The sequence below is a fragment of the Rhinichthys klamathensis genome, unplaced genomic scaffold, assembly GCF_029890125.1.
Source record: "Rhinichthys klamathensis goyatoka isolate OS25496 unplaced genomic scaffold, OSU_Roscu_1.1 h1tg000009l_1, whole genome shotgun sequence".
Lineage (NCBI taxonomy): Eukaryota > Metazoa > Chordata > Actinopteri > Cypriniformes > Leuciscidae > Rhinichthys > Rhinichthys klamathensis.
Genome location: NW_026606562.1, coordinates 1,987,505 through 2,011,683, shown reverse-complemented (window position 1 = coordinate 2,011,683; position 24,179 = coordinate 1,987,505). Strand labels below are relative to the sequence as shown.

At 38.4% G+C, this 24,179-nt stretch overlaps 1 protein-coding gene across 1 annotated transcript in view; it reads right to left on the bottom strand.

The window, feature by feature from the left end:
* Positions 1 to 549: 549 nt before the first annotated feature.
* The window catches only part of armh3 (armadillo like helical domain containing 3), a 138,640-nt gene continuing 115,010 nt past the window's right edge, over positions 550 to 24,179 (bottom strand). The window contains exons 2-27 of the mRNA XM_056260538.1: positions 23,896 to 23,947; positions 23,271 to 23,386; positions 22,294 to 22,350; positions 22,036 to 22,182; positions 20,987 to 21,094; positions 20,812 to 20,904; positions 19,099 to 19,173; positions 18,931 to 19,017; positions 18,755 to 18,811; positions 18,625 to 18,668; positions 18,288 to 18,348; positions 18,073 to 18,119; positions 17,598 to 17,673; positions 17,376 to 17,469; positions 13,381 to 13,482; positions 12,787 to 12,845; positions 12,638 to 12,703; positions 12,205 to 12,274; positions 12,061 to 12,121; positions 11,580 to 11,668; positions 10,628 to 10,710; positions 10,414 to 10,540; positions 10,254 to 10,329; positions 8,997 to 9,075; positions 4,197 to 4,313; positions 550 to 692 (exon numbers count right to left, since the gene is read on the bottom strand). Of these exons, the coding sequence (XP_056116513.1) occupies positions 600 to 692; positions 4,197 to 4,313; positions 8,997 to 9,075; positions 10,254 to 10,329; positions 10,414 to 10,540; positions 10,628 to 10,710; positions 11,580 to 11,668; positions 12,061 to 12,121; positions 12,205 to 12,274; positions 12,638 to 12,703; positions 12,787 to 12,845; positions 13,381 to 13,482; positions 17,376 to 17,469; positions 17,598 to 17,673; positions 18,073 to 18,119; positions 18,288 to 18,348; positions 18,625 to 18,668; positions 18,755 to 18,811; positions 18,931 to 19,017; positions 19,099 to 19,173; positions 20,812 to 20,904; positions 20,987 to 21,094; positions 22,036 to 22,182; positions 22,294 to 22,350; positions 23,271 to 23,372 (2,070 nt within the window). The 5' untranslated portion in view covers positions 23,373 to 23,386; positions 23,896 to 23,947 and the 3' untranslated portion in view covers positions 550 to 599. The remainder of the gene's footprint in view (positions 693 to 4,196; positions 4,314 to 8,996; positions 9,076 to 10,253; positions 10,330 to 10,413; positions 10,541 to 10,627; positions 10,711 to 11,579; positions 11,669 to 12,060; positions 12,122 to 12,204; positions 12,275 to 12,637; positions 12,704 to 12,786; positions 12,846 to 13,380; positions 13,483 to 17,375; positions 17,470 to 17,597; positions 17,674 to 18,072; positions 18,120 to 18,287; positions 18,349 to 18,624; positions 18,669 to 18,754; positions 18,812 to 18,930; positions 19,018 to 19,098; positions 19,174 to 20,811; positions 20,905 to 20,986; positions 21,095 to 22,035; positions 22,183 to 22,293; positions 22,351 to 23,270; positions 23,387 to 23,895; positions 23,948 to 24,179) is intronic.

Here is a 24,179-nt window from a genome sequence, read left to right as displayed (position 1 = left end):
GCATTACTGTATTATGGTAATGAGAATTATTGTATTTTTGCATTTTGCCAATGAGAATTTGGAGAATTTTTTTTTTAATCGTCATGAAAATATGTCAGAATGCAAATCTTAACAAAAATCTTAATGCCATTTTATTAATGCAAATTATAATAATATCTTTCCTCTGATTATATCAATTATAACCCAGACATTTTTTCAGGTTCATGCAAGGTTATTTTGTGCGCATTTACTCGACTGGACACAAAAGCGGTATATAGAAAATGACTAAAATAAGTGGCAAGTCTGTGTGAGCTCAATGGTTTGATCGGTTTTATCCTAAGGCAATGAAGAATACGCAGTATGATCAACTGAAACAACACCAGACCACCAATATAAGGAGGGAAAAAAAGAAGAAAAGAAAATACCACACATTGTGCAAAGATGGGCTGATTGCTTTGTTGAGCCAATACAAGTCTGTCCTGAGTGCGACCAAACACACACACAGCATCAATAATACAGGATCAAATCCAGCTCTGTGTAACATTGAGAAGCCTCAGATGTGAAGGGTGAGAGAAATGTCAGAATGAAGGTCCTAAACACAGGTCAACGGTGCTGTTGTTTCAGGATATAGAGGAGAATTCCTTCAGCAGAAGATCCTGACTCATGGTGCTCAGAGACACGTTCTTCCTCACGTTCAGACTGATGGAGCGCACCTAGAAGAGGAGAAACCAGCATCTGTGCATCAAACACACTGATATCCGGCCATCATGAGAGAAAAGCATTGAGGCAGGTGTGTGTGCGTGGTCATAAATTCACTTTACATTCAAATTTAATGCAACAGAGCTATGTTTCCATCCACACGTTTTTATCCGAATGAAAAATGCCTTTCGGAAACAGTAAAATTCGATTGAATTTCATGAATATCGACTCAAATGAAATACGTTCGGTCTCATCGGATTTTATCTTGATCGACGTATGGCTTATGCGATAAACGCTGATGGAAACGTTATTTGCCGAATAAATAATGAATTCCGATTAAGTTTTAGGTCCTTTTATGGTTGCAACACGCCACAAAACATCTAGAAGAAGAGGTTTTAGTTCATTTCCGCCCAGTATTTCCGCTCTGTTTGCGCACACATGGCGGGTGTCAACAAAGACAGATGTAAGTGGACAAAGCAACCAAAGGGTTTCCGTGAGGTGTCTCTGAACCGCGATCTCCCAGAACTGATGGAGCGCTGTCGTTCCCACACCACAGGCCGCCTACGCTGGCGTCGGGCGTTTACGTGCATCTGCATCATCATAGCAATGTGTTGATAGCGTCGTTGTTTTCTTATTATAGCTTGTTATTACATGGCTTGGTTGAATTCTAATGTAGAATGCGGTCTGTTATTTCTTGATAACACACCGTTGCTAAGTATAACACACCGTTGCCATGAAAAACAGAGCGTTGCCATGGACACAGTTCAGAGACGGAACGGACTATTTTCTGTAGCGGAAGCAATACAATCGTTTTTAAATCAATAAACTCCTTTTTAAATCAATATTTTGTGTCAAATGATTGATTTATTTGGTAGGTAGGCATGTAATAAGTGGGATAATGTATAGCGAGGCGGTTGTTATAGCGAATACAACCCCTTCAGGCTAACAACCGCCTCGCTATTAGGGCTGCACGTTTTCAAGTTCTTCTTTAACCGTTAACCGATGCCGGTTAATACTCGGTTAACCATAGTGTGCGCGCCGCAACCCCGAGATACAGACACACGAGAAAGGGGTAGTTCATTTTTAACACCTTTAATAACTGGTTGGACCACATTTAGAACAAAATTAATTAATAGAAATAAAACGCAGTGGTAAGGATAGAGCAGTTGTGGTGTGTTCACACCGAATGCGAATGTAATTATTTGCGCGAGTGATTACATACAAAGTCAATGCAAAGACGCGAATAGACGCATCATTCACGCCGGGCGTTGCGAATGACGCGAATTGGGCGACGCGTTTGCCGCGAATGTCTTCCGCGCAAGTTGAAAAATTTGAACTCGAGCGAATGTTCAAGCTAGACGCGATAGACGCGTATTTGACGCTCTATTCGCGTTCGGTGTAAACACACCATAATGATGCCCGGGTGTTGGCTGTTGAGATGGTACAACAGCGAGGTTGTACTTGAAGTATATCTAAGCACTGCATTGCAATACTTGCATTTTGCCCCGTCATTCTCGATTTTAAAGCGCTCCCACGCTGTGCTTTTCTTTGCCCGCTTCATATTAGAAAACTGGTCATGACTACTTCTTCTTGTGGACATTACAAATGAATGGGAGCGCTCTGGCGGTCTCTGGTGGTGCAAAAATGTATTACAACTAAATTCAATGCACGCCATTGACGCCACTTAACCGAGCAAAATGTTTCACTCGGTTGCGCAATTTTTAACGGTTAATCGGTTAACCATGGACACCCCGCTATACATTATCCCTTACATATGTCGCTATCAGCTGGCACATAAGCACTATTAGCCTACAACTTGTGCAATATTGATCATTTGTTGGTAGATGGCGCGATCCATTTTGTCTAGCAAAACTTTGTTCGCAAATGTTTGCTTGAATGTTGTGCGATTCAGTGCGAAAATGAATGGAAACACCTTAAAACAGGGGTCTCAAACTCAAATTAACTGGGGGCCGCTAGAGGTAGAGTCTGGGTCAGGCTGGGCCGCATCAAGTATTCCACAAAAAAATAGTATTCAAGTATTCCAAAAAAGGAGCACAACTGATCCAATCTTCTCAATATTTATTAACGTTTCTTCTGAACAGTTCCTCTGAATTTGAACATTCCTTTCTGTACATGATTGGTTCTTCATGAGCTGTCCTTCTGACAGTTGAAGTTCATTTTACAAACTTTCTTTGTCTATAACACATATTTGTGATATTTATATTTGCTTATGTCCTTTTTATTTTCTTTATACAACACATTAATGATATTGAATGTTTTTTTTGGAAGGCACATTTCCTTTTATTATACTTAGAAAAACAATTATTGCTTTTGAAATACAAATATTTGCAGTCATGTCTGCCCTTCTTATTGAATTCTTTGTATAGTGTCTCAAATTACTGACTGCACAAATCAAAGCAAACCTTCTTATGAACCTGTTGGACACATATTACAAGCTCAAAATGATTATTCTCACATTGTTTTAGAGCAGGGTCTCTCTCCAACACGTCGCTCGCGAGCTACCAGTAGCTCGTGGCCTGATTGGTGGTAGCTCGCCAAGGGGCCGTTCACATATCGCGCTCACATATTTTGCGCGCTCAAGTTCGTAATTTCAAATGTAGGCGCGCGGCAAGCGCGCTCATAATTGAAGCGACGCGCTCATTTTTTCCAGGCGCAGTATGTTTGTACTTCGCGGTTGTCTATGACAACTATTGACAACAAACCCTCCGTAAGCTGTCACGAGACTATCTATGGTAGCTCATAAGGGATACATTTTTTTTTTTTTTTTTTCGCGGCACACGCAACGACGGGCCGCACTAACATTAAACTTTAATGTCAAGTAGGGGGCCACAAAATATCACCCCGCGGGCCGCAAATGGCCCGCGGGCCGCGAGTTTGAGACCCCTGCCTTAAAATGTCTCAAATCAATTCGATATACCAATTTGATCGCAAAACAGCATGTGACGTCATTACGCACAGGTTTTTATTCGCTTTAAAGCCGTTGGATGGAAACACACTTTCACCAGCTTTATTCGCATGAGTTTTTTTTAATCGAACTTCAGATAATTCGATTGACAAGTGGATGGAAACTTGGAGTCCCTAAGGGCAAAGTGGGCTCGGTGAAGCAGGTTGGACTGACACCAAAATGTTCGGCTTTACAATTCCAGCATTGATAACTTGACACAATGTACACTGTTGATTGTGATATATTTACATATCATGATTAATAATTTCAATCACTACATTAACTCAGCGAAAAGAACCAGGTTTTTGGACAAGAGATCGAATGTTGTTTCGGATCAGATCATTTAAACCGTAGATTTCAGTCAGCGAATATATTCGATCAGTCAGTCCGAAACAGCCCTAATGTAGAGGAACCGGCTGATTCATCAGAGACGGCGGAGAGAGTAGAGAGTATTAGTCTTCTAAGGACGATCTCTCTCTCCTATTCTGTGATTATACAGTGTTGTATACTGTACCATACAAGTTAACATAACCAAAGGAAGGAAGTAGCTTACCAGCTCCTTGAAAAAGCCAGCTTCTCTGGGCTGCTCTGAATAGCGCTCGAACTGATCCAGGCCGTCCTGCAGCTTCAGGGTTAGTGTGTCGTAGTTCGACCGGACCACCTCCAGCACCTACAGAGCAGAGAACGACATGAACCACACATACAGGGAGATCTGACAGGGTCAGCGCGACTTCATCTCTGTGCTCAACATCGATTCTCACAATCACAACCCCTCAGTTTGTAAAGAAACTAAACGGATCGACACAAATCCACTTGGAAGACGATGGAATATTATCCATGTTCTAACGACGTGTGGTTAATGTCTAATAGAACTACAGGAACCCGCTGGAGTGATCACATGACTTCTGATGCAGACACGAACCACCACAAATGGCACGCGCTTTCCGCCGCACTGTTCTCCAAATATCAGCTGACCAAGCAGGAGCTCAAGGAATTAGCGAACTTTGCATTCATCTTATAAAATCAAATGTGACAAAATATTAGCTTACTTGTAGCTGGTCAAATACAGGACAAAACAACAACACTGTATCTAATGCTCCTTGACTCTGCATAAAATCTGTTGTGGTTGTATAATTCAACATACAAGTCAAACCGCCCTAGATTCAGTTTTTGTTGTTGTTTTGTCCTGTATTTGACCAGCTACAAGTAAGCTAATATTTTAGAGTCTCAAAATGTTGAGTTTTACATTGCACACTTTACCCGAAAGTAAATCGGCTGCCCCTAAAACTCATAGAGAAATGCGTTTTGCACTTTTTGTGTACAAAGCTCTTTTGATCAAACTACCACCTTTTAATAATTCACTTTTTTTTTTTACCAGCCCAGAGCTCAGGGATTGGGTATTACTCCCTAAGATCTCCTCTGAATTGGGTAGATCGGCTTTTAGCTTTTTTTACCCCTCACATTTGTAATGAATTACAATGTACTATTAAACTGGATGATCTGTTATGGCATTTCAGACGTTTACTTCTTAAATCTAAGGGAGATTGAGCCTTTGCTGTTGCCGCCTCACGTCTATGGGACCAGTTGCCGCCTTTCACCTTCAATTGCTATTTTTAAAACTAAATTGAAAACTTATTTTTATTCCCTGGCATTTTCATTTTCTCCTGATGCTATTTCTGTTTGGTTGTTTTTATGTTTTTTACTCTGTTCAGCACTTTGGATAGCCCTGCTATGTGTAAATGTGCTATATAAATAAAATGTACTTACTTACTTACTTAAAGGGATACTTCAGGATTTAGCATTAAGCTTTGTATTAGTAGAAAACCTCTAGTATTTTCAAATGACCGTGCTCTCCACCCTCATATCCCCCTGAGACGAGAGATTTATGTATTTTTTGTCTGGAAAAAATCTTCAGATGTCGTAAAAATCGTCATTTTGACCCATTTTAAATACACATTCATCTTTCCAGAGGTCAAGTATCCCTTTAAGGATCATTTTATTACTGACTGTGTTTGTTTAGCCTTTTCTGTTTAATTGCTTTTAATTTATTTATCTTGTTTACTGTACTGTACACCTACACAGGTCGTTGCTGTAAATGAGAACTTATTCTCACTCAACTTACCTGTATAAATAAATAAATAAATAAAAACAGTGGGGCCAAAAAGTATTTAGTCAGCCACTGATTGTGCAAGTTCTCCAACTTAGAATGATGAGAGAGGTCTGTAATGTTCATCATAGGTACACTTCAACTATGGGAGACAAAATGAGAAAAAAAAATCTAGGAAATCACATTGTAGGATTTTTAAAGAATTTATTTGTAAATTATGGTGGAAAATAAGTATTTGGTCAATAACAAAAGTTCAACTCAATACTTTGTAACATAACCTTAGTTGGCAATGACAGAGGTCAAACGTTTCCTGTAAGTCTTCACCAGGTTTCCACACACTGTAGCTGGTATTTTGGCCCATTTCACCATGCAGATCTCCTCTAGAGCAGCGATGTTTCGGGGCTATCGCTGGGCAACACGGACTTTCAACTCCCTCCACAAATTTTCTATGGGGTTGAGGTCTGGAGACTGGCTAGGCCACTCTAGGACCTTGAAATGCTTTTTACGAAGCCACTCCTTCGTTGCCCGGGCGGTGTGTTTGGGATCATTGTCATGCTGGAAGACCCAGCCATGTTTCATCTTCAAGGCTCTCACTGATGGAAGGAGGTTTTGGCTTAAAATCTCACGATACATGGCCCCGTTCATTCTTCCCTTTACACGGATCAGTTTTCCTGTCCCCTTTGCAGAAAAACAGCCCCAAAGCATGAGGTTTCCTCCCCCATGCTTCACAGTAGGTATGGTGTTCTTGGGATGCAACTCTGCATTCTTCTTCCTCCAAACACGACGAGTTGAGTTTTTACCAAAAAGTTCTATTTTGGTTTCATCTGACCACATGATATTCTCCCAATCCTCTTCTGGATCATCCATATGCTCTCTAGCAAACTTCAGACGGGCCTGGACATGTACTGGCTTAAGCAGGGGGACACGCCTGGCACTGCAGGATTTGAGTCCCTCTCGGCGTAGTGTGTTACTTATGGTAGACTTTGTTACTTTGGTCCCAGCTCTCTGCAGGTCATTCATCAGGTCCCTCCGTGTAGTTCTGGGATTTTTGCTAACCGTTCTCATGATCATTTTGACTCCACGGGATGAGATCTTGCGTGGAGCCCATCAGATCGAGGGAGATTATCAATGGTCTTGTATGTCTTCCATTTTCTTACAATTGCTCCCACAGTTGATTTTTTCACACCATGCTGCTTGCCTATTGTAGATTCACTCTTCCCAGCCTGGTCTACAATTTTCTTCCTGGTGTCCTTCGACAGCTCTTTGGTCTTGGCCATGGTTGAGTTTGGAGTGGGACTGTTTGAGGCTGTGGACAGGTGTCTTTTATACAAATAACGGGTTCAAACAGGTGCCATTAATACAGGTAACGAGTGGAGGACAGAAGAGCTTCTTAAAGAAGAAGTTACAGGTCTGTGAGAGACAGAAATCTTGCTGGTTTGTGGGTGACCAAATACTTATTTTCCACCATAATTTACAAATAAATTCTTTAAAAATCCTACAATGTGATTTCCTGGATTTTTTTTCTCATTTTGTCTCTCATAGTTGAAGTGTACCTATGATGAACATTACAGACCTCTCTCATCATTCTAAGTAGGAGAACTTGCACAATCAGTGGCCGACTAAATACTTTTTGGCCCCACTGTACATTTGAAATCATTTTAATTTATTTACATAAAGCAAATGTTACGTTATGTCATTTTATTCCTGTATTCTAAAAAAATGAAATTGATGTTACAAAATCATTTAATTAAATGTAATGCTATTTTAATACATTTTAATAAACATTATTAAAAATGTAATTATATTTTTGAAATAATACTTCAATAATATTTTCAGACATTTTATCTTGAAAAAAGGTAGGTTCTGGTACATTTTTGGAAGGTATTAAAAAAAAATGGAATTATTGAAATTATTGAATTTCTCATTATATTCAGAGAGCTTTAGATGCTCCAAGACCCTTTGCAAACAGCACCATGTCCAACAACTGTCTTTGTCCAAATGAGAGAGAAATCAACAAGTAATTGTGGCAAGATGCTGTATTTCAGAGTAGCTTTCCCAAACCACAGGCAGTTTGAAGTCACATTGTGAACCGTGATTTTAAAGTGGATGGGTCTGTAATTTGACTGGGACAGGCTGAAGGAAGGACACACACCCATACACTTCAACTAAACGAAGCGAGGTCGAGTGGAAGCATCTGGCACAGCGAGATAAAAGAGAAGAGATTTTGGGATTGCGAGTGACAGCTGGCATTACCATCTGTAAAACTGACCTCGCTTCCAGCACATGGCATCATTACCCCACAGATCAAAGGGTAATCAAGCCACACCTGTGGCCACAAACACCTGTGACTGTCCCGATGAACAGCTCTTCTAGGAGAGGGTTTTCATACAGACACATGTAGGGTTTTTGCGTATTCAGATTCCACACCAATTCTCTCATTTCACAGGATGACTAGATGCCGTGCCACAGCACACAGGTATATAAATCATGTGTGGATGTATTTAGATACATAAAAAGCTAAAAATATTTACAAAGTCATTTCCAACACCGTCATTTCCAGCACAAATTTAATGAAAATCGAAAATGTGGTAGAAATGACATTATAATTAACTTGACAATTGGTGTTCCAGATCGCAACGCTGAAATTTCGGTCCACTATCTATTATTACAAGTCGACAATCTATTATTATTTTAATTTATTGTAATATATTTATTTTACAATTATCTATTTTTAGCTTTTTAAAGGAAGTCTCTTATGCTCACCAAGCCTGCATTTATTTGATTTAAAAAAGAAAAGAAAAAGTAATAACCGTTTTCTATGTGAATATATTGTAAAATGTAATTTATTCCTGTGATCAAAGCTTTTCAGCATCATTACATTTATGATTATTATCAATGTTGAACATTTGTGTAAACCATGATACATTTTTCAGGATTATTTGATGAATATAAAGTTCAAAAGAACAGCATTCATTTGAAATAGTAAACAATAGTCACATCCTTGCTGAATAAAATAATATATATATATATTTTTTAAAACCTTACTGACCGCAAACTTTCAAACAGTTGTGTATTTATATATTTCAACATTATAATCAATTATAATAACCATAAAATTATAATAATTACAAGGCTAAACGTTAATTTTCTGTTAATTAAGTCTGCTGTTATGAATTTATTTCTTTATTTCATCTTTATAAGACATTGAATTGTGACCGTCAAGCCGATGTGAACGTATCGAGTTACCTGATCCTCTGAGAGCTGTGAGATGTGGTTCACAGCAGCGTACGACTCAATCTTAGGATTGAAATGGTTAATAATTGCTCTGAAAGTACAAAAACAAAGAAAAACAGGCAAAATGAGATATATTTCATACACTTGAGTATGTGACCTGCATTGAAAAGGCCGTACTAGCTGTCCTGTGACATGTCTGGGTGAGAATTAAAGCTAGCGTTACATGGAAGATCAAAGGTGCGGCTCGCTCAAATATTCTGCTGTAATGCTTTGCATTATGTATGCTTTAAAAACACAACAACAGCCGACTTCTTTTGTGCGGCACAAACGCAGGGTGACATCTCTGAAAGCCCGGAGAACGCTTCCACATTACCTCAGACTCTAAAATCAATCATTTATTCACTACGCCCCAAACCAAACCAAATAATACAAAAACACACACAATACCAAAGCTGCCCAATGTCAGTCATAGACTTAACTAAAGCAGGCCATGATTTCATCCAGCGTCTTTTTAACATAACTGTGACTATACATTATAAAAGTAGACTAAATATTCATTATCTTTATCCAAAATGTTTGTTTTTTAGACATATCTATGGTTTAATTAAAAAGTACTTGAATGTAAAAAAAATATATAATATTTTTTGCTAATTACAAAAAGTATGATATTTTAAAAACTGATCATTTAAACAAAAAATGAAATAAATCATCTCAAAATTTATTATGAAAACCATTTCAAATGAACCCTATAAAGCCTACAGTATCATATTTGATATGCAACTTCTACAGCCTCTAAATTATCAACATGATCTGTCGTCTGATTGATAGTTTATACTTTTTAGCGAGTAAAGGGACTTTTAGTGTAATTGTATGTCTTTTTGATGTGAAATCTTTACTGATTTTTATAAAGTAAACGCGAGAATAACTTTCATAATGTTTCAAGATAGCAACTTTAAGCAATTTGTCAGAAAAGTTATACTAAAATGTGACTCAAATATGATGATCAGGCTTTTGAGGAATGCTTGTTTGTTCATCTCTCAATCATCACTGTTGCCTCCACAATAAAAACTACAGAGCTTTGATCACAAAATTAATCATTGCTAAGGAATATTATTGGGAGATGTAGAGTGAAAACAAATATTTATATGCATTTAAGTATCTGTTATAAAGATCTTATTGATTTAAACACCTGATGTATCAAGTAAAGGTTCAGTAAACCATTTCGAAAGATGTTAATGTAAGGGTTAAGGTAAGTATCAAGAGTTTTACCTGACGTTGACGAGAGCGTGCGTAACTTTACTAGCGGGCTCCTTCCACTGGCCAGCGTTGGTGGAGACTCGCAGCACTGAGGCGTCATGGAGATCAGGTTAGTGATTTAGGGCTTATGCATGTACACAACACACACAGCAGGACTGAAGTGGTGACTTACCCATGCAGTAGAGGTTATCGAACACCTGATGCATGCGTATAATCTCATAATAGAGCTCGTCGTAACTGCTGGGGGTGGGCAGGAACGTGTCTCCATATGTGATGAACATATTAAAGAGGTTCACCACCTACAAAAAAGAAAGAACGGTGAGAAAATGTAAACGTTCCTCGAGTGTGAGTGTAAAGTACCCAAGTGTCTAGCGAGTGTGGCGTACCTGGAGAGCCAGCTGGAAGATGTTGTGCTTTGCCAGAAGGATGGTCTCGTTCGACAGCAGGAACTTCAGAAGGTTAATGAGAGCTGGAAGAATACAAATCAACAGAGCCGTCTGAAGCTGTTCGAGGACACACATTTCTGCACACTAAAGTAATGACTATGTTGACCTGTGACCCCACACAACTGTCCGCACAGATTGAGATGATCATTAACTGATTCATTATAAGGGGTTGCAGAGAAATAATCAGAGTTAATTTTTATTATAAATGAAAAAACAATGTAGAAATAAACACATGCACAAAGCAAAAATGAACACAAAAACCAAAACATTTAAAAAAAAAAAAAGGGAAACACACACAAATAGAAAAATAAAACAATGTAAAAAAGAACAATTTTTATTATAAATAAAAAAACAATGTAGAAATAAACACACGCACAAAGCAAAAAAAGAAAATAAAAAATTAACACAAAAACCAAAACAATTAAAAAACTGTAAAAAAAAACAAAAGCGAAACGAACTAAAAAAAAAAAAAAAACTGTAAAAAAAAAAAAAAGGGAAACACACACAAATAAAAAAATAAAACAATGTAAAAAAGAACAATTAATTTTTATAATAAATAAAAAAACAATGTCGAAATAAACACACGCACAAAGCAAAAAAAGAAAAGAAAAAATTAACACAAAAACCAAAACAATTAAAAAACTGTAAAAACAAAACAAAAGCGAAACGAACTAAAAAAACCCCACAAAAAACTGTAAAAAACAAAAGGGAAACACACACAAATAAAAAATAAAACAATGTAAAAAAGAACAAAAAAGAAATAAAAATGTAAACAAAAAAGCAAAAAAAATAAAAAGTAAAAAACAAATATAAAAATAAATAAAGAACAGAAGAAAAAACCCAGAATGCATTTCAACACTTCAGCCTTTTGTTCACATTGTAATGACCGTACCTGACCAGAAGTCTCTCCACGTGTAGTGCAGTCTAACTCGGCACTTTTTCTGGTAGCAGATCAGTTTGTGAATTATTTGAATGCAGCGCCTAAAATAAATACAACAATTAATTCTCAGCATATCCACATTTATCTAAGCATTGCAGCATTGACACCTGCTTATATACAGGGGCTGCTGAACGCTCGATTCTGACTGGCTGACAAAAGGTTCAAGGTTTATTCTCCAGTAAACGCACGGCTAACGTAGTTCCAGGCGGGTCCATATCGCCAAATGTAATTTTAAAGTTATTTCAAAGGTCCTCACAGCCCACAACAGAAAATGAACCAAAACCCACAAAGACAATGAATGAACACAAACAATTTCCATGTTTTCCCAAAAAAATTACGTTTCTTTATCTATGGGAAGCACGCTCTCTTTCTCCAGCTCTCATTCCCATAGAAACGCACACACACACACAGCACATATTAAACAGAAACTCACACATAGAGATCCATAGGGAATTCCTTCATCATATGAGTAACAATGAACTCGACCATCAGATCTGCAAAGACAAAGAACACTCATATAAACGTTCACAAAATGATACATATAATCTTTCACAAAATTCATGAACGCTCGACTCACCCAGAACCGCACACACTAAAGGTCGGGAGGGGACGTTCTTATCTGCGGCTTTCTTTCGGTGTCTCATGGGCTGAAACACATGTGATGTCAGTAAGAGACCAGCATATTTCAGATATGACTTCAACCAGTCCAAACAGCATTGACTTTCATTGTACGGCCTTCATTTTTTAACATTTTTGACTTGGACAAGGTTGATTCCAGTCAAAAGTATAAGAGTTAGACCGCACAGGTGGGCTGTTTCTTTTCACATGGAGAGACGGGAGCTTTTGATTGGATTTACCGCAGCGGCGAGGCTGGGACGTCCCATTAATAATGGATTGGATGTAACATGGGTCAGCCAGTTGGCTGCTTTGTATGCCAGAAACATCGTCTCCATTTGGATTCTGCCATTTGCAGACCTGGGAAATGAGAGCTGAACAAATGAGACTCTTACCATTCTGTGCAAGTTGACCCTGAAGTTCATGTTATCATCATGGAGAAAGGCATCGGCGTACTGGTCCTATTAAACGGACAGCGAGAGGACAAGCGGTCAAAGGAGAGAGTCGTTCACACACACAAAAAAATAAAATAAATGAAAAATACCTCAGCTATACAGGTCAGAATGATGAGGCACAGTCGGGCGCTGTTGAGTCTGTGTTCGTCTGAGAATATACAGAGAAAAACTATTGTAAGCTGTGCACAATCATGGGCTAAAAATAAGATCAATAAATGGCTCCGTTCCAAAATCTAGTGAGCGCCCTACGTAGGCAGCATTTTAAGGCATTGAGTGCATTAACTCAGAAGCTTTTCTAAAAGGTAGAGTTACGTTTCCTTCTATGACACCTTCTTTCGGCCAAATGCAAGACTGCATGTATCCTTTGCAAAGAATGCAATCCCATAATGCATTGCATCAAGCTCCAAAATAAAAAAATGGTGGAAGAAGCATGAAAAATGTTTATACTAAATATACGGTAATAAATATAATTTATCAAATACCAATTAAAAATGGACTATTTTATCAAAAAGTGTGTGTACTTTTTGTTTTTATGTTTATAAGAGTGTCATGTCATTAGCTTAGCAACATGCTAACAAAAAACTCCATTGAAATCAATAGTTAGTGCCCAGCTAGGCTGTAGGCAGCATGGAAGCTCACTTGGTTTTTGGAAAACGTTGAGTACAGGAAAAGTGATATCTTGCCTTTGGTGTCCTGCATTATGATGGAGGAATATTTCAGGAACGTTATAAGAAGATTACTTGTCTGCAAGTTCGGGTCAAGAGGAAGCTCAGGATTATTCATCACTGCCAAGAGAGAATGAAAAAGAATAGTGAATAATTTCTGAGAATTTCTACTACACACTAAAAATATTAATTAGAAAGTATATAGTATTAATTAGAAACTCAACATTTTAGAGAGTGTAGCAAGACTATAACTATAACAACAAAAAAATATATCTGGAAGCAGATTTTATCGGGAACAAGCACAAAAAGGACATGCAAGCATGGCTGGGAGATTCAGAAAAAAACTGCAACAATAATTAAAGATGTTTTTAGATTATTTTAGTCAAAATGGCTATAAAAAAAATCACAAATACAAATCACATGCAATATGAATAAATTGTATATCACTTTTGACCAATAGGTGGCGCTGTCACCAAATTGATGTTGTGTGGTCAGTGTGAGCACTGCAGTGTTACAGCCTCAGAATCAGCTTGGCACCATGCCATCAAATGGCTTGATGCGTTATTCGAGAATTGAAAAGCTTTTTAAAACTTGTTTTTTCCAATTTAGACAAATCGTCTAGGACGAGTTCGGAAAAGTAGGTTTTTCGGAACATCCTAAATGGTGGGGGGAAAAATTCATGATGGAAAACACAACAAAAGTTTGTCTTGAGCCAAGGAAGAGGACAATTATTTTGTTTCAAAAGTTTGTTTCAAAGTTTTCAAAACGGAAGTGAAACTTTGGACAGCAGGTGGCGCTAGAGGAATTGAGTTAGAGACTATTTCTGTGGTCAATGTTCTGACTCTCCTCTTTCATTGTGCCAAATTTCATAACTTTTTACCATACGGTTACATGGGCTGCCATAGACTTTCAGAGCGGAATAATAATAATAACAAGAACCCTAACGATTACAATAGTAATGATATTAATAACGATATTAGCGCAGACACCAGGGTACAACAATCTGTTTATTATAAGTATGCGCTGCAGTTCTGACACTTTAAATGCTTTGAGTTATTGCCCTTGGTGTGAAAGGTCCTTAACTAAAATTTTTTGGACCAACCGAGTAATCAGTGCCATCATGATTATAGATAATTGAGCTCTGTTGGCACATTCAAGCATGAGAACACGCCACATGCACCATGGGATTTTCAGTCTGCCAGATCTGAGTGGATTTAATATTTCATACAGCTAATGGAAATCAAGTTTTCAAAAGGTTGCATTGCAAAAAGCAGCAAAAAAGTGACACGTGTTTTAGAGGCAAATGTAAGTGTGGCGTTAGTTTAAGGAAATGTGGTGCTGCTCTACTATATAAAACACAGACTGAAGGCACCATTTGCTGGAGAACATTTATTTAAAAAGCTCAAAGCATTTTATTATTCGAACAAACCTTCCTACTGGTTACTGCTATGACCATTTAATAGTAGTTTGTTTTATTATATAACAAAGTAATATTAAGTAATGCATTCTTTTTCGGATATGACTTTTCATGTAGTGTGTAATGAAACTGTTTGTGAATGTAAAGGTCTGCAAAAGTTTCAAAGATCAAAGTGCAGATAAATGGAGTTATAGACCTTAGTCAGGTTAGACGCCATATTGAATTAAACACAGATGAAAATGAGGCTGTGAGGGATAGATGTATAAAGCTCCTAGATTATGTGATTTTCACAACTTTTTAAAACTGTTTTATGAAGTTTTTGTCTTCTGGAGACGTTTCATCAGCTGAACAATGGGTTGTTAAAAGTACAATCGATTGAACAAACTGTATTCTATTCCTCACAGCCTCATTTTTATTCCTGTCAAAAAATTAAATATGGCACTACCCTGACTAAGGTCTATTGTCTCCCAAAACAAAGAACCGATTCTGAACTGCCTGAAACGAGTCGTCAGTATTTCCAGTCTTACTTCCTGCATTAACCTGTGTAGCTTTGTAACAGATTTGCAACCAATCACAACAGACTGGGTTATCTGACCAATCAGAGCAGAGTAGACCAATCACAACAGACTGGGTGATCTGACCAATCAGAGCAGAGTAGACCAATCACAACAGACTGAGCCATCTGACCAATCAGAGCAGAGTAGACCAATCACAACAGACTGGGTGATCTGACCAATCAGAGCAGAGTAGACCAATCACAACAGACTGGGACATCTGACCAATCAGAGCACAGTAGACCAATCACAACAGACTGGGACATCTGACCAATCAGAGCACAGTAGACCAATCACAACAGACTGGGACATCTGACCAATCAGAGCAGAGTAGACCAATCCCAACAGACGGGGACATCTGACCAATCAGAGCAGAGTAGACCAATCACAACAGACTGGGACATCTGACCAATCAGAGCAGAGTAGACCAATCACAACAGACTGGGTCATCTGACCAATCAGAGCAGAGTAGACCAATCACAACAGACTGGGCCATCTGACCAATCAGAGCAGAGTAGACCAATCACAACAGACTGGGCCATCTGACCAATCAGAGCAGAGTAGACCAATCACAACAGACTGGGCCATCTGACCAATCAGAGCAGAGTAGACCAATCACAACAGACTGGGCCATCTGACCAATCAGAGCAGAGTAGACCAATCACAACAGACTGAGTCATCTGACCAATCAGAGCAGAGTAGACCAATCACAACAGACTGGGTCATCTGACCAATCAGAGCAGAGTAGACCAATCACAACAGACTGGGCCATCTGACCAATCAGAGCAGAGTAGACCAATCACAACAGACGGGGACATCTGACCAATCAGAGCAGAGTAGACCAATCACAACAGACTGGGCCATCTGACCAATCAGAGCAGAGTAGACCAATCACTACAGACTGGGCCATCTGACCAATCAGAGCAGAGTAGACCAATCACAACAGACTGGGCCATCTGACCAATCAGAGCAGAGTAGACCAATCACAACAGACTGAGCCATCTGACCAATCAGAGCAGATCAGACCAATCACAACAGACTGGGTCATCTGACCAATCAGAGCAGAGTAGACCAATCACAACAGACTGGGTCATCTGACCAATCAGAGCAGAGTAGACCAATCACAACAGACTGGGCCATCTGACCAATCAGAGCAGAGTAGACCAATCACAACAGACTGGGCCATCTGACCAATCAGAGCAGAGTAGACCAATCACAACAGACTGGGCCATCTGACCAATCACAGCAGAGTAGACCAATCACAACAGACTGGGACATCTGACCAATCAGAGCAGAGTAGACCAATCACAACAGACTGAGCCATCTGACCAATCAGAGCAGAGCAGACCTATCACAACAGACGGGGACATCTGACCAATCAGAGCAGAGAAGACCAATCACAACAGACTGGGTCATCTGACCAATCAGAGCAGAGTAGACCAATCACAACAGACGGGGACATCTGACCAATCAGAGCAGAGTAGACCAATCACAACAGACTGGGTCATCTGACCAATCACAGCAGAGTAGACCAATCACAACAGACTGGGCCATCTGACCAATCAGAGCAGAGTAGACCAATCACAACAGACGGGGACATCTGACCAATCAGAGCAGAGTAGACCAATCACAACAGACTGGGTCATCTGACCAATCACAGCAGAGTAGACCAATCACAACAGACTGGGACATCTGACCAATCAGAGCAGAGTAGACTCTCAGAAAGGAGGGGTTTAGAGAGACCGGATCCTTTATCAAACTGTTTCAGACACTGTGAGAAAAGAGGTGATGCGTGTTCTTGACTTTGGATGCATATAAACCTATTGTATGAAACCTCCCAAACAAACCTAGGAGCCTTTAGCATGTGGGCACTTTAAGATGCTATTAAGATCCTCCCCTCGTCTGCAGCTCTTAAATCTATTGTGTGTTCATGTTCAATTCAAATGTGATGCATCATGACTTCTACTTTCGAGTTCTGCAGAAGAAGGAAGGTCATGTGGTTTTGACACGAGTGTGAGTAAATGAGATCTAACAGAACTCACTGTCCAGAGAGGGCGGAGTCGTGCCCAGCGGGGTTGTGGGAGAGGCTGGGACAGGAGCAGCGGGGGTTGCTGACATGTCAATATCTGGATGACTCTGTTGAATACAATCCACGACCTCTTAATGTATAGCATAGGCCTATTAATATATACATGCAAGTGTAAAGTAACGCCAATGCATAAAAGACAATAATGACCAATACTTTGTCATTGAGTAGTGCTGACCTGCGCGAGAACAGTGATGAAGTTTCTGTTGAGATGTACGGCCTCATACAGAGCGAGCAGGATGGCTTCATTAGTCCTAAAGGACAATAGAGTCATAATACAAAATACAAGAAGGGAACGGTTTTTCATCATAACTGCGGCCTTGCTGTGCATAAGAGATTCTTTCAAACACATTAAAGGGGATGTCTAATGCTATTTCATGCATTCCGACTTATTTACACTGATAAAGAGTTGGATTCACATGCTAAACATGGCCAAAAAACTGTAAGTAAGATGCAATACTACTCTATATGTGCTGAAGATTAACATGAGAAACTGTGTGTTGTGTCCCATTAAAAAAATCCTACTGACGCCAAACTTTTGCATGGTGGTGTATATGAAAAAGAATTGCAATTTAGGTACTATTTTCTTTGTGATCAGCAGTTAAAAAGTAATGCTAAACTCAATTTTGTAAGGTGTTTTAGTTTTTACTTACTGCACTGACAGCTTCTCGTCTGCGTCAGCGATGAACATACTGCCCACCTGTAGACCGAAGAAGTGTTATAATAAAACTGTAGTAGCAAAGCCACTTTCATTGAATGGGAAAAAAAAATATAGCAGCAAGGACATTCTGCAAAATATCTCCTTTAGTGTTCCCCAAAAACAAAAGAAAAAGTCAAACGGGTTTGGAATGACAGGACAGGTTTATACCATGCTGGTAAGGGTGGAGAAAAACCCTCCCTGGTTTTCTTCTTCTTTGTCTTTATACTGCCTGTGGAAATCGGAGAGAATACGTGAAATCTTTCATATAAATGTTTCTTAAAAACAAAATAACAGATTTACTGTAAAAAAAAAAAAATAGTTGCTGCCTTAAATTGAGTACAATCAACTTGGATGTAACTTCAAAATTACTTTAAACTGACTTTTAAAAAAAAGAGTTGCATCTTGTATAACATAAAAAAGTTAACTTATTTTGATGCGTCAAAGCGATGTAAAAAAACACGTTGCCATAACTTATTGATAATATCATTTTTTCCAGTGATGTTACCTGTTGTAGTCCGTAAGTGCGTGGTGGATGACCATTCCCATGCCCTATGGAAAGATCGATCACATTAGACCTCTACAATACAAAGACTCAATAACTATCTTGTATTTAAAGAACCTCCCTAATCACTCACATCAAGGGTCGGCTCGTCATCCACTATTGACAGTTTGACAATGTACGGATTCACAGACTACATGTAACAGAGGAAACAATGAGTCTCAGAAATATTACAATCACTGCTTCAGATATTTAGTGCTAAAACACTTGTTTTTACACATAGTGAATTTGGAAAAAGTACTGTGCATTCACCTCATACTTCCTGTAGTTGACCAGTAGAGCTAAAAGCACCACTGCATCGTAGCCGTGCTGAGATCGACTGGAAACATCGGAGAGAATCTGGACCAAAAGAGGCGGATGAGATGGAAAACAGTGCACTATTAAAACCGCCAAACATAACGCAAGCAATCACAGATTTACCTGCAGAATGGCCTCAAATATACTGTTGATCATCACATACTCCAGTATGGTGTTCTGACTAATATTATCTGTGACCTAAAAGACAAAAAACACATTATAAGTAATGTTAGGGGAAGATACTTTTAAAAGTAAAGAGTTACAATATTGCGTTACTCCCGTAAATGTAACTAATTGCATGACTTAAGGCCTGTTCACACCGGGACGAATGTCGCGCGCGATATTCGCCGACGTTTAACGCCTCGTGACTAAACAAAGGGCGCCAATGTGAGTGTGCACACCGACGCGAAAAACGCCACGCGTACAAGCGTCATTTTAAAAAAAAACGCCTCGGGTTCGTTTTTAGTTTGAAGCGCCGCGTCAAAAACTATCCGACCAATGAGATTGGCGCTTTTGCTCACGTGTCTGGAGCTTCTGAAGTTACAGTAAAACACAACTTGGGGGCGCTCAAACACAAAACGGTCTTGCCGAACTGTTATGGAGTGGTATTGCAGAGCAAATGGGCGCCATCTAATGTCAGGGAATGAACTTGCATGTTCACTCGGCTCATCGTCAGCGAAAATCGCTTGGGTGTGAACACAAAAAACGCGTTGAAAAACGCTGGCGAATAACGCGTGCCGATATTCGTCCCGGTGTGTACGGCCCTTTAGACATTCTACTGACTAGAAGTAACTTTTCATGTCAACTTATTCTACTAACCCGAATCCTAACCTTAAGGCTCGTACACACCGGGACGAATATCGGCACGCGTTATTCGCCAGCGTTTTTCAACGCGATTTTTGTGTTCACACCCAAGCGATTTTCGCTGACGATGAGCCGAGTGAACATGCAAATTCATTCCCTGACATTAGATGGCGCCCATTTGCTCTGCAATACCACTCCATAACATTCTCTTTTATCAAGATTTAGATGTAGTCGCTGTCGCGTTTGTCATATAGTTCTTTATGTTTCGACACCAACGAGACCAGCAGCTCTACATTCATCTTGCCTCGCATCTTCCTCGTCTTATTTCTTCCCGGCAGTGTAGACGCTACTTGGCGTATATCTTCTTCGCCGTTACGTATGTGTGGTCGGCAAGACCGTTTTGTGTTTGAGCGCCCCCAAGTTGTGTTTTACTGTAACTTCAGAAGCTCCAGACACGTGAGCAAAAGCGCCAATCTCATTGGTCGGATGGTTTTTGACGCGCCGCGTCAAACTAAAAAAACGAACCCGAGGCGTTTAAAAAAAATGACGCTTGTACGCGTGGCGTTTTTCGCGTCGGTGTGCACACTCACATTGGCGCCCTTTGTTTAGTCACGAGGCGTTAAACGTCGGCGAATATCGCACGCGAAATTCGTCCCGGTGTGAACAGGCCTTAAGCCTACTAATGATCTAATGAGAGTTTAGTTGACATTGACACTGATTATAAAACCCCACAGTTTGTAGAAAGAAACAAAAATTGCATTTACAGTAATGCACTTACAGCTGAAAGCCTTTGGGGAAAGTATACCAGAGGGTTTCAAAGCAGAAGAAAAGGATATTATCACGCTAGTCTCATGTGAACAATGAACATATTTAATTTTTGCTATACTTTTAAGTATTTTAACACTTATTTTTGGTCCAATGCCTTTCCCCATTGACTTCCATTGTAAAGGTGTGCGTAGAACTGATTTCCTGAAAGTGAAAGAACGAAAGCGAGCAGGTTTTGTACAAGGAGAATGAATGTGTGGATCTTACAGTGACCAGACACAGCAGCAGCTTCAGACACAAGCTCTTCAGACTCTCTGACCCGTCACCGCACAGCAGACTGTCCAGGCTCTCCATTAGCTCCTGCGTGGACGATCACATCACAACTTAAACTAGCATTAAACTCAAAGCTGCAGGTCATGTGCAAGTGGGACCGATGGCTGACCTTCATCCTGAGCTCTGCTTTGTCAAAGCCCATCAGCATATTGATGATGTCGAAGCCTGTGGCCGATTTGTTCTTTTGGTGAACTCCTCTAAAGAGCGCACAGAGAGTCTAAAGACACAGAGAGAAAGAGGAGTCGTTCTCATTCAGAGCTTTAGGTTAAAAGCAGCCGTTACATTGTGTGTCGATGATGTGTTCAATGCAAGGTGTGTCTCCAAACACAAAAGCTGATCTCACAACTACAGGTTTATGTTTCCAACGGGATGTTTTTATGCAGGTCAAGTTTAAACCGAAAAATCAAAAGAAAAAAAATATATATTTTATGTAATATTTTTGAAAGAAGTCTCTTCTGCTCACCAAGGCTGTATTTATTTCATAAAAATACAGTAAAAACACTAAAATTGTGAAATGTTATAACAATTTAAAATAACTGTTATCTATGTGAATATAATGTAAAATGTAATTTATTCCTGTGATCAAATCTGCATTTTCAGCATCATTACTCCAGTCTTCAGTGTCACATGATCCTTCAGAAATCTGTCTAAATTAATGCATCCTTGATGAATAAAAGTATTACTTTCTTTCACGAAAACAGAAATCTTACTGAGCCCAAACATGTGACCGGTAGTGTTTTTTTAGCACCATTAATACTTTTATGATAATTAAGCACACTTTGCTCCATAATTATCTTTATCATAAATGCAAAATGATGTGTATAGATGTTTATCTTTCGAGTTTGTTTGTTCTCAATGGTGATCCTTAATTCTCAATTCTATAAATAAAAATCCTCCTATTGTGTCAAATCAGTACAACAAACACTACCATAATGTATAAATACCATTTAAATAATATATCATGATGATATATTGATATATCATTACGTTTGTAATGAGAATGGCATTTTTAAAATACATATATTGGAGGGAACAAATTTTTCAAGTGACATGAAAATAATATACAAAATATTTCAATGATTCCCAAAATACGCCTCATTTTCTTAATGCTATATATATATATATATGGGTGATGAATTATTGTGAGCAATGTTTTACCTGGAGTGCGTTGACTACTTTGATCTGGTGCTCTTCGCTCAGGGCTTGAACACAGTGATGGAACAAACTGTTGATGTTGTCTTTGACTTTCATGACTTCATCCCCATCCAGAGACTCCAACTTCCCTTCCAGATACTCCAGGTTCACCTGGTCAAAGCAAACACATACATCACCAACACCGTCCACTTATTCATAACACAGTGGACCACATCAATCTAGAGCGAAGGCATCTGTCTCAGATGTGTATCTGCCAGAGACCTTCATCAGAAAGAGCTCGTCCCAGAAGCGAGGGTTGTTCTTGGTAGGGTCTTCTTTCTGATGGGAAAGAGCGAAAACAGTGTTTACAGTCTACAATGTTACATCGGGTAAGAAATGAAAGCAGAGTTTGAAATTAGGATCATTTGTAATAATTTCACACTGTTTAAAGGATTTAAAAAGCAGATTTTTGTCTAAAACCTTGTAAGTACATACAAATGCAAGCACTGAAAATAAAAGTCTCTTTTTTTATAATTTATTTTTTATTGTATTATTTATTTCTATTTCTATTAATTACAGATTTTATTATACATTTATAAAAGGTTTTCTTAGAAAAAGTTATTGTATTTCATAGATTTAATCTATAAAATTATTTATTTGATAGATTTGTCCCTTTCATAGACACTCTTTTTAATATGATTCATTTCATTAATATTTCATTCATTCATCTTGTGTTAAGAAAATGATGAGGATAAATAATCATAGTATTTAAGATAATAATATAATTCTTGATTAATGGTAAGACTTTCATCTTCCTTTCATAAACAAACTTTTATTTTATTGATAATATTAAAAACAGCATTCTTACAAAACACACGGTGTTAAGAAAAATAAATAAATAAACTATCGTTTTATTGTACAGGATAAATTATATATTTTAGTTTAATATATTTTACGATTTTTTTAAAGATAATAATATAATTACTGATTCTTGTCATATAATTACAGACTCTTTTATTTTTTAATAATTATATATTATATTAAAAAACATAAAAACAGCTTTCTTAGAAACAGTTATTTATGCTATAGATTAAATTATAGATTTTTATGATACTTATAAATAATCATAGCATTTAAGATCATGATATAACTCTTGATTATTGACAAGACTTTCATCTTCCGTTCATAGATGGACTTTTTTGTTTTGATTTTAGTTTTTTAGATTTGATTAAAACATAATTTGGAAAATGAAAGCTTACCGCAAATATCTCCTCATACATGAGCACCACTTTCTCCTTCAGTGGCTTCTTGGATGAGGATGTTCTCCTCAGAAGTCCTGTTTTCTTCTCAGTCTGAGCCATACTTACAACTGCAACTACACACACATGCACATTAATATGGCAATCAAGCTGTCATAACAAATATCAAATATCAAAGACAACACAAATCAAATATCAAAGATAACACATATCTTCCCTTGAAGTGCTCTCCTTATTTAGAAACACGAGGCCGAGGCACAGAAATAACTCACTAGGTTTTGAAACTGATGCTGTCAGTTTGTTTACATGCATGTTTTGACAGTTTAGCTTTAGCATGTAGCTTCCAGGCATTATACAGAGTAAAATAACACGTTTGGCAGTTCAAATACTATCACTTGCAAACACTAAGAGGCATGCAATTATTCAAGATCAATATTATTAAATGATAATTCACTGTGTAGTCTCCATATGGGATAATCATGCTACGAATCAAAGCTAAACTGCTTGACTCCCTTATCCTGTGTTTATAACACATTAAATATAACTAACATTCCAGCGGTTAATTTTAACAGTCAGGTGGGGAATATATTAGTTTAAATAACTAAATTCAATAAAATGTTCATACCCGAGTAAATGAATTACTGTAGCTGTTCCATCACTCTTGAAGCTAATCAGTGATTTCGCTCGGCTGACTTCCGGTGGGAGCCGAAACCCCGCCCATGTGTGTACGTCACGTCCGGGGCTCGCTTACTGATATGATAAATACGTTGTAATTTATAATGTATACGTTAAAATTCAAATTACACGAGTCAATTGATTATTATTGTTAAAGATAAAGGTAATTATAGGTATCATGTAATCTGCTAGTCATGTAGGCTACAGCAGCTCTTTCAGTCGACAGCTCAGACA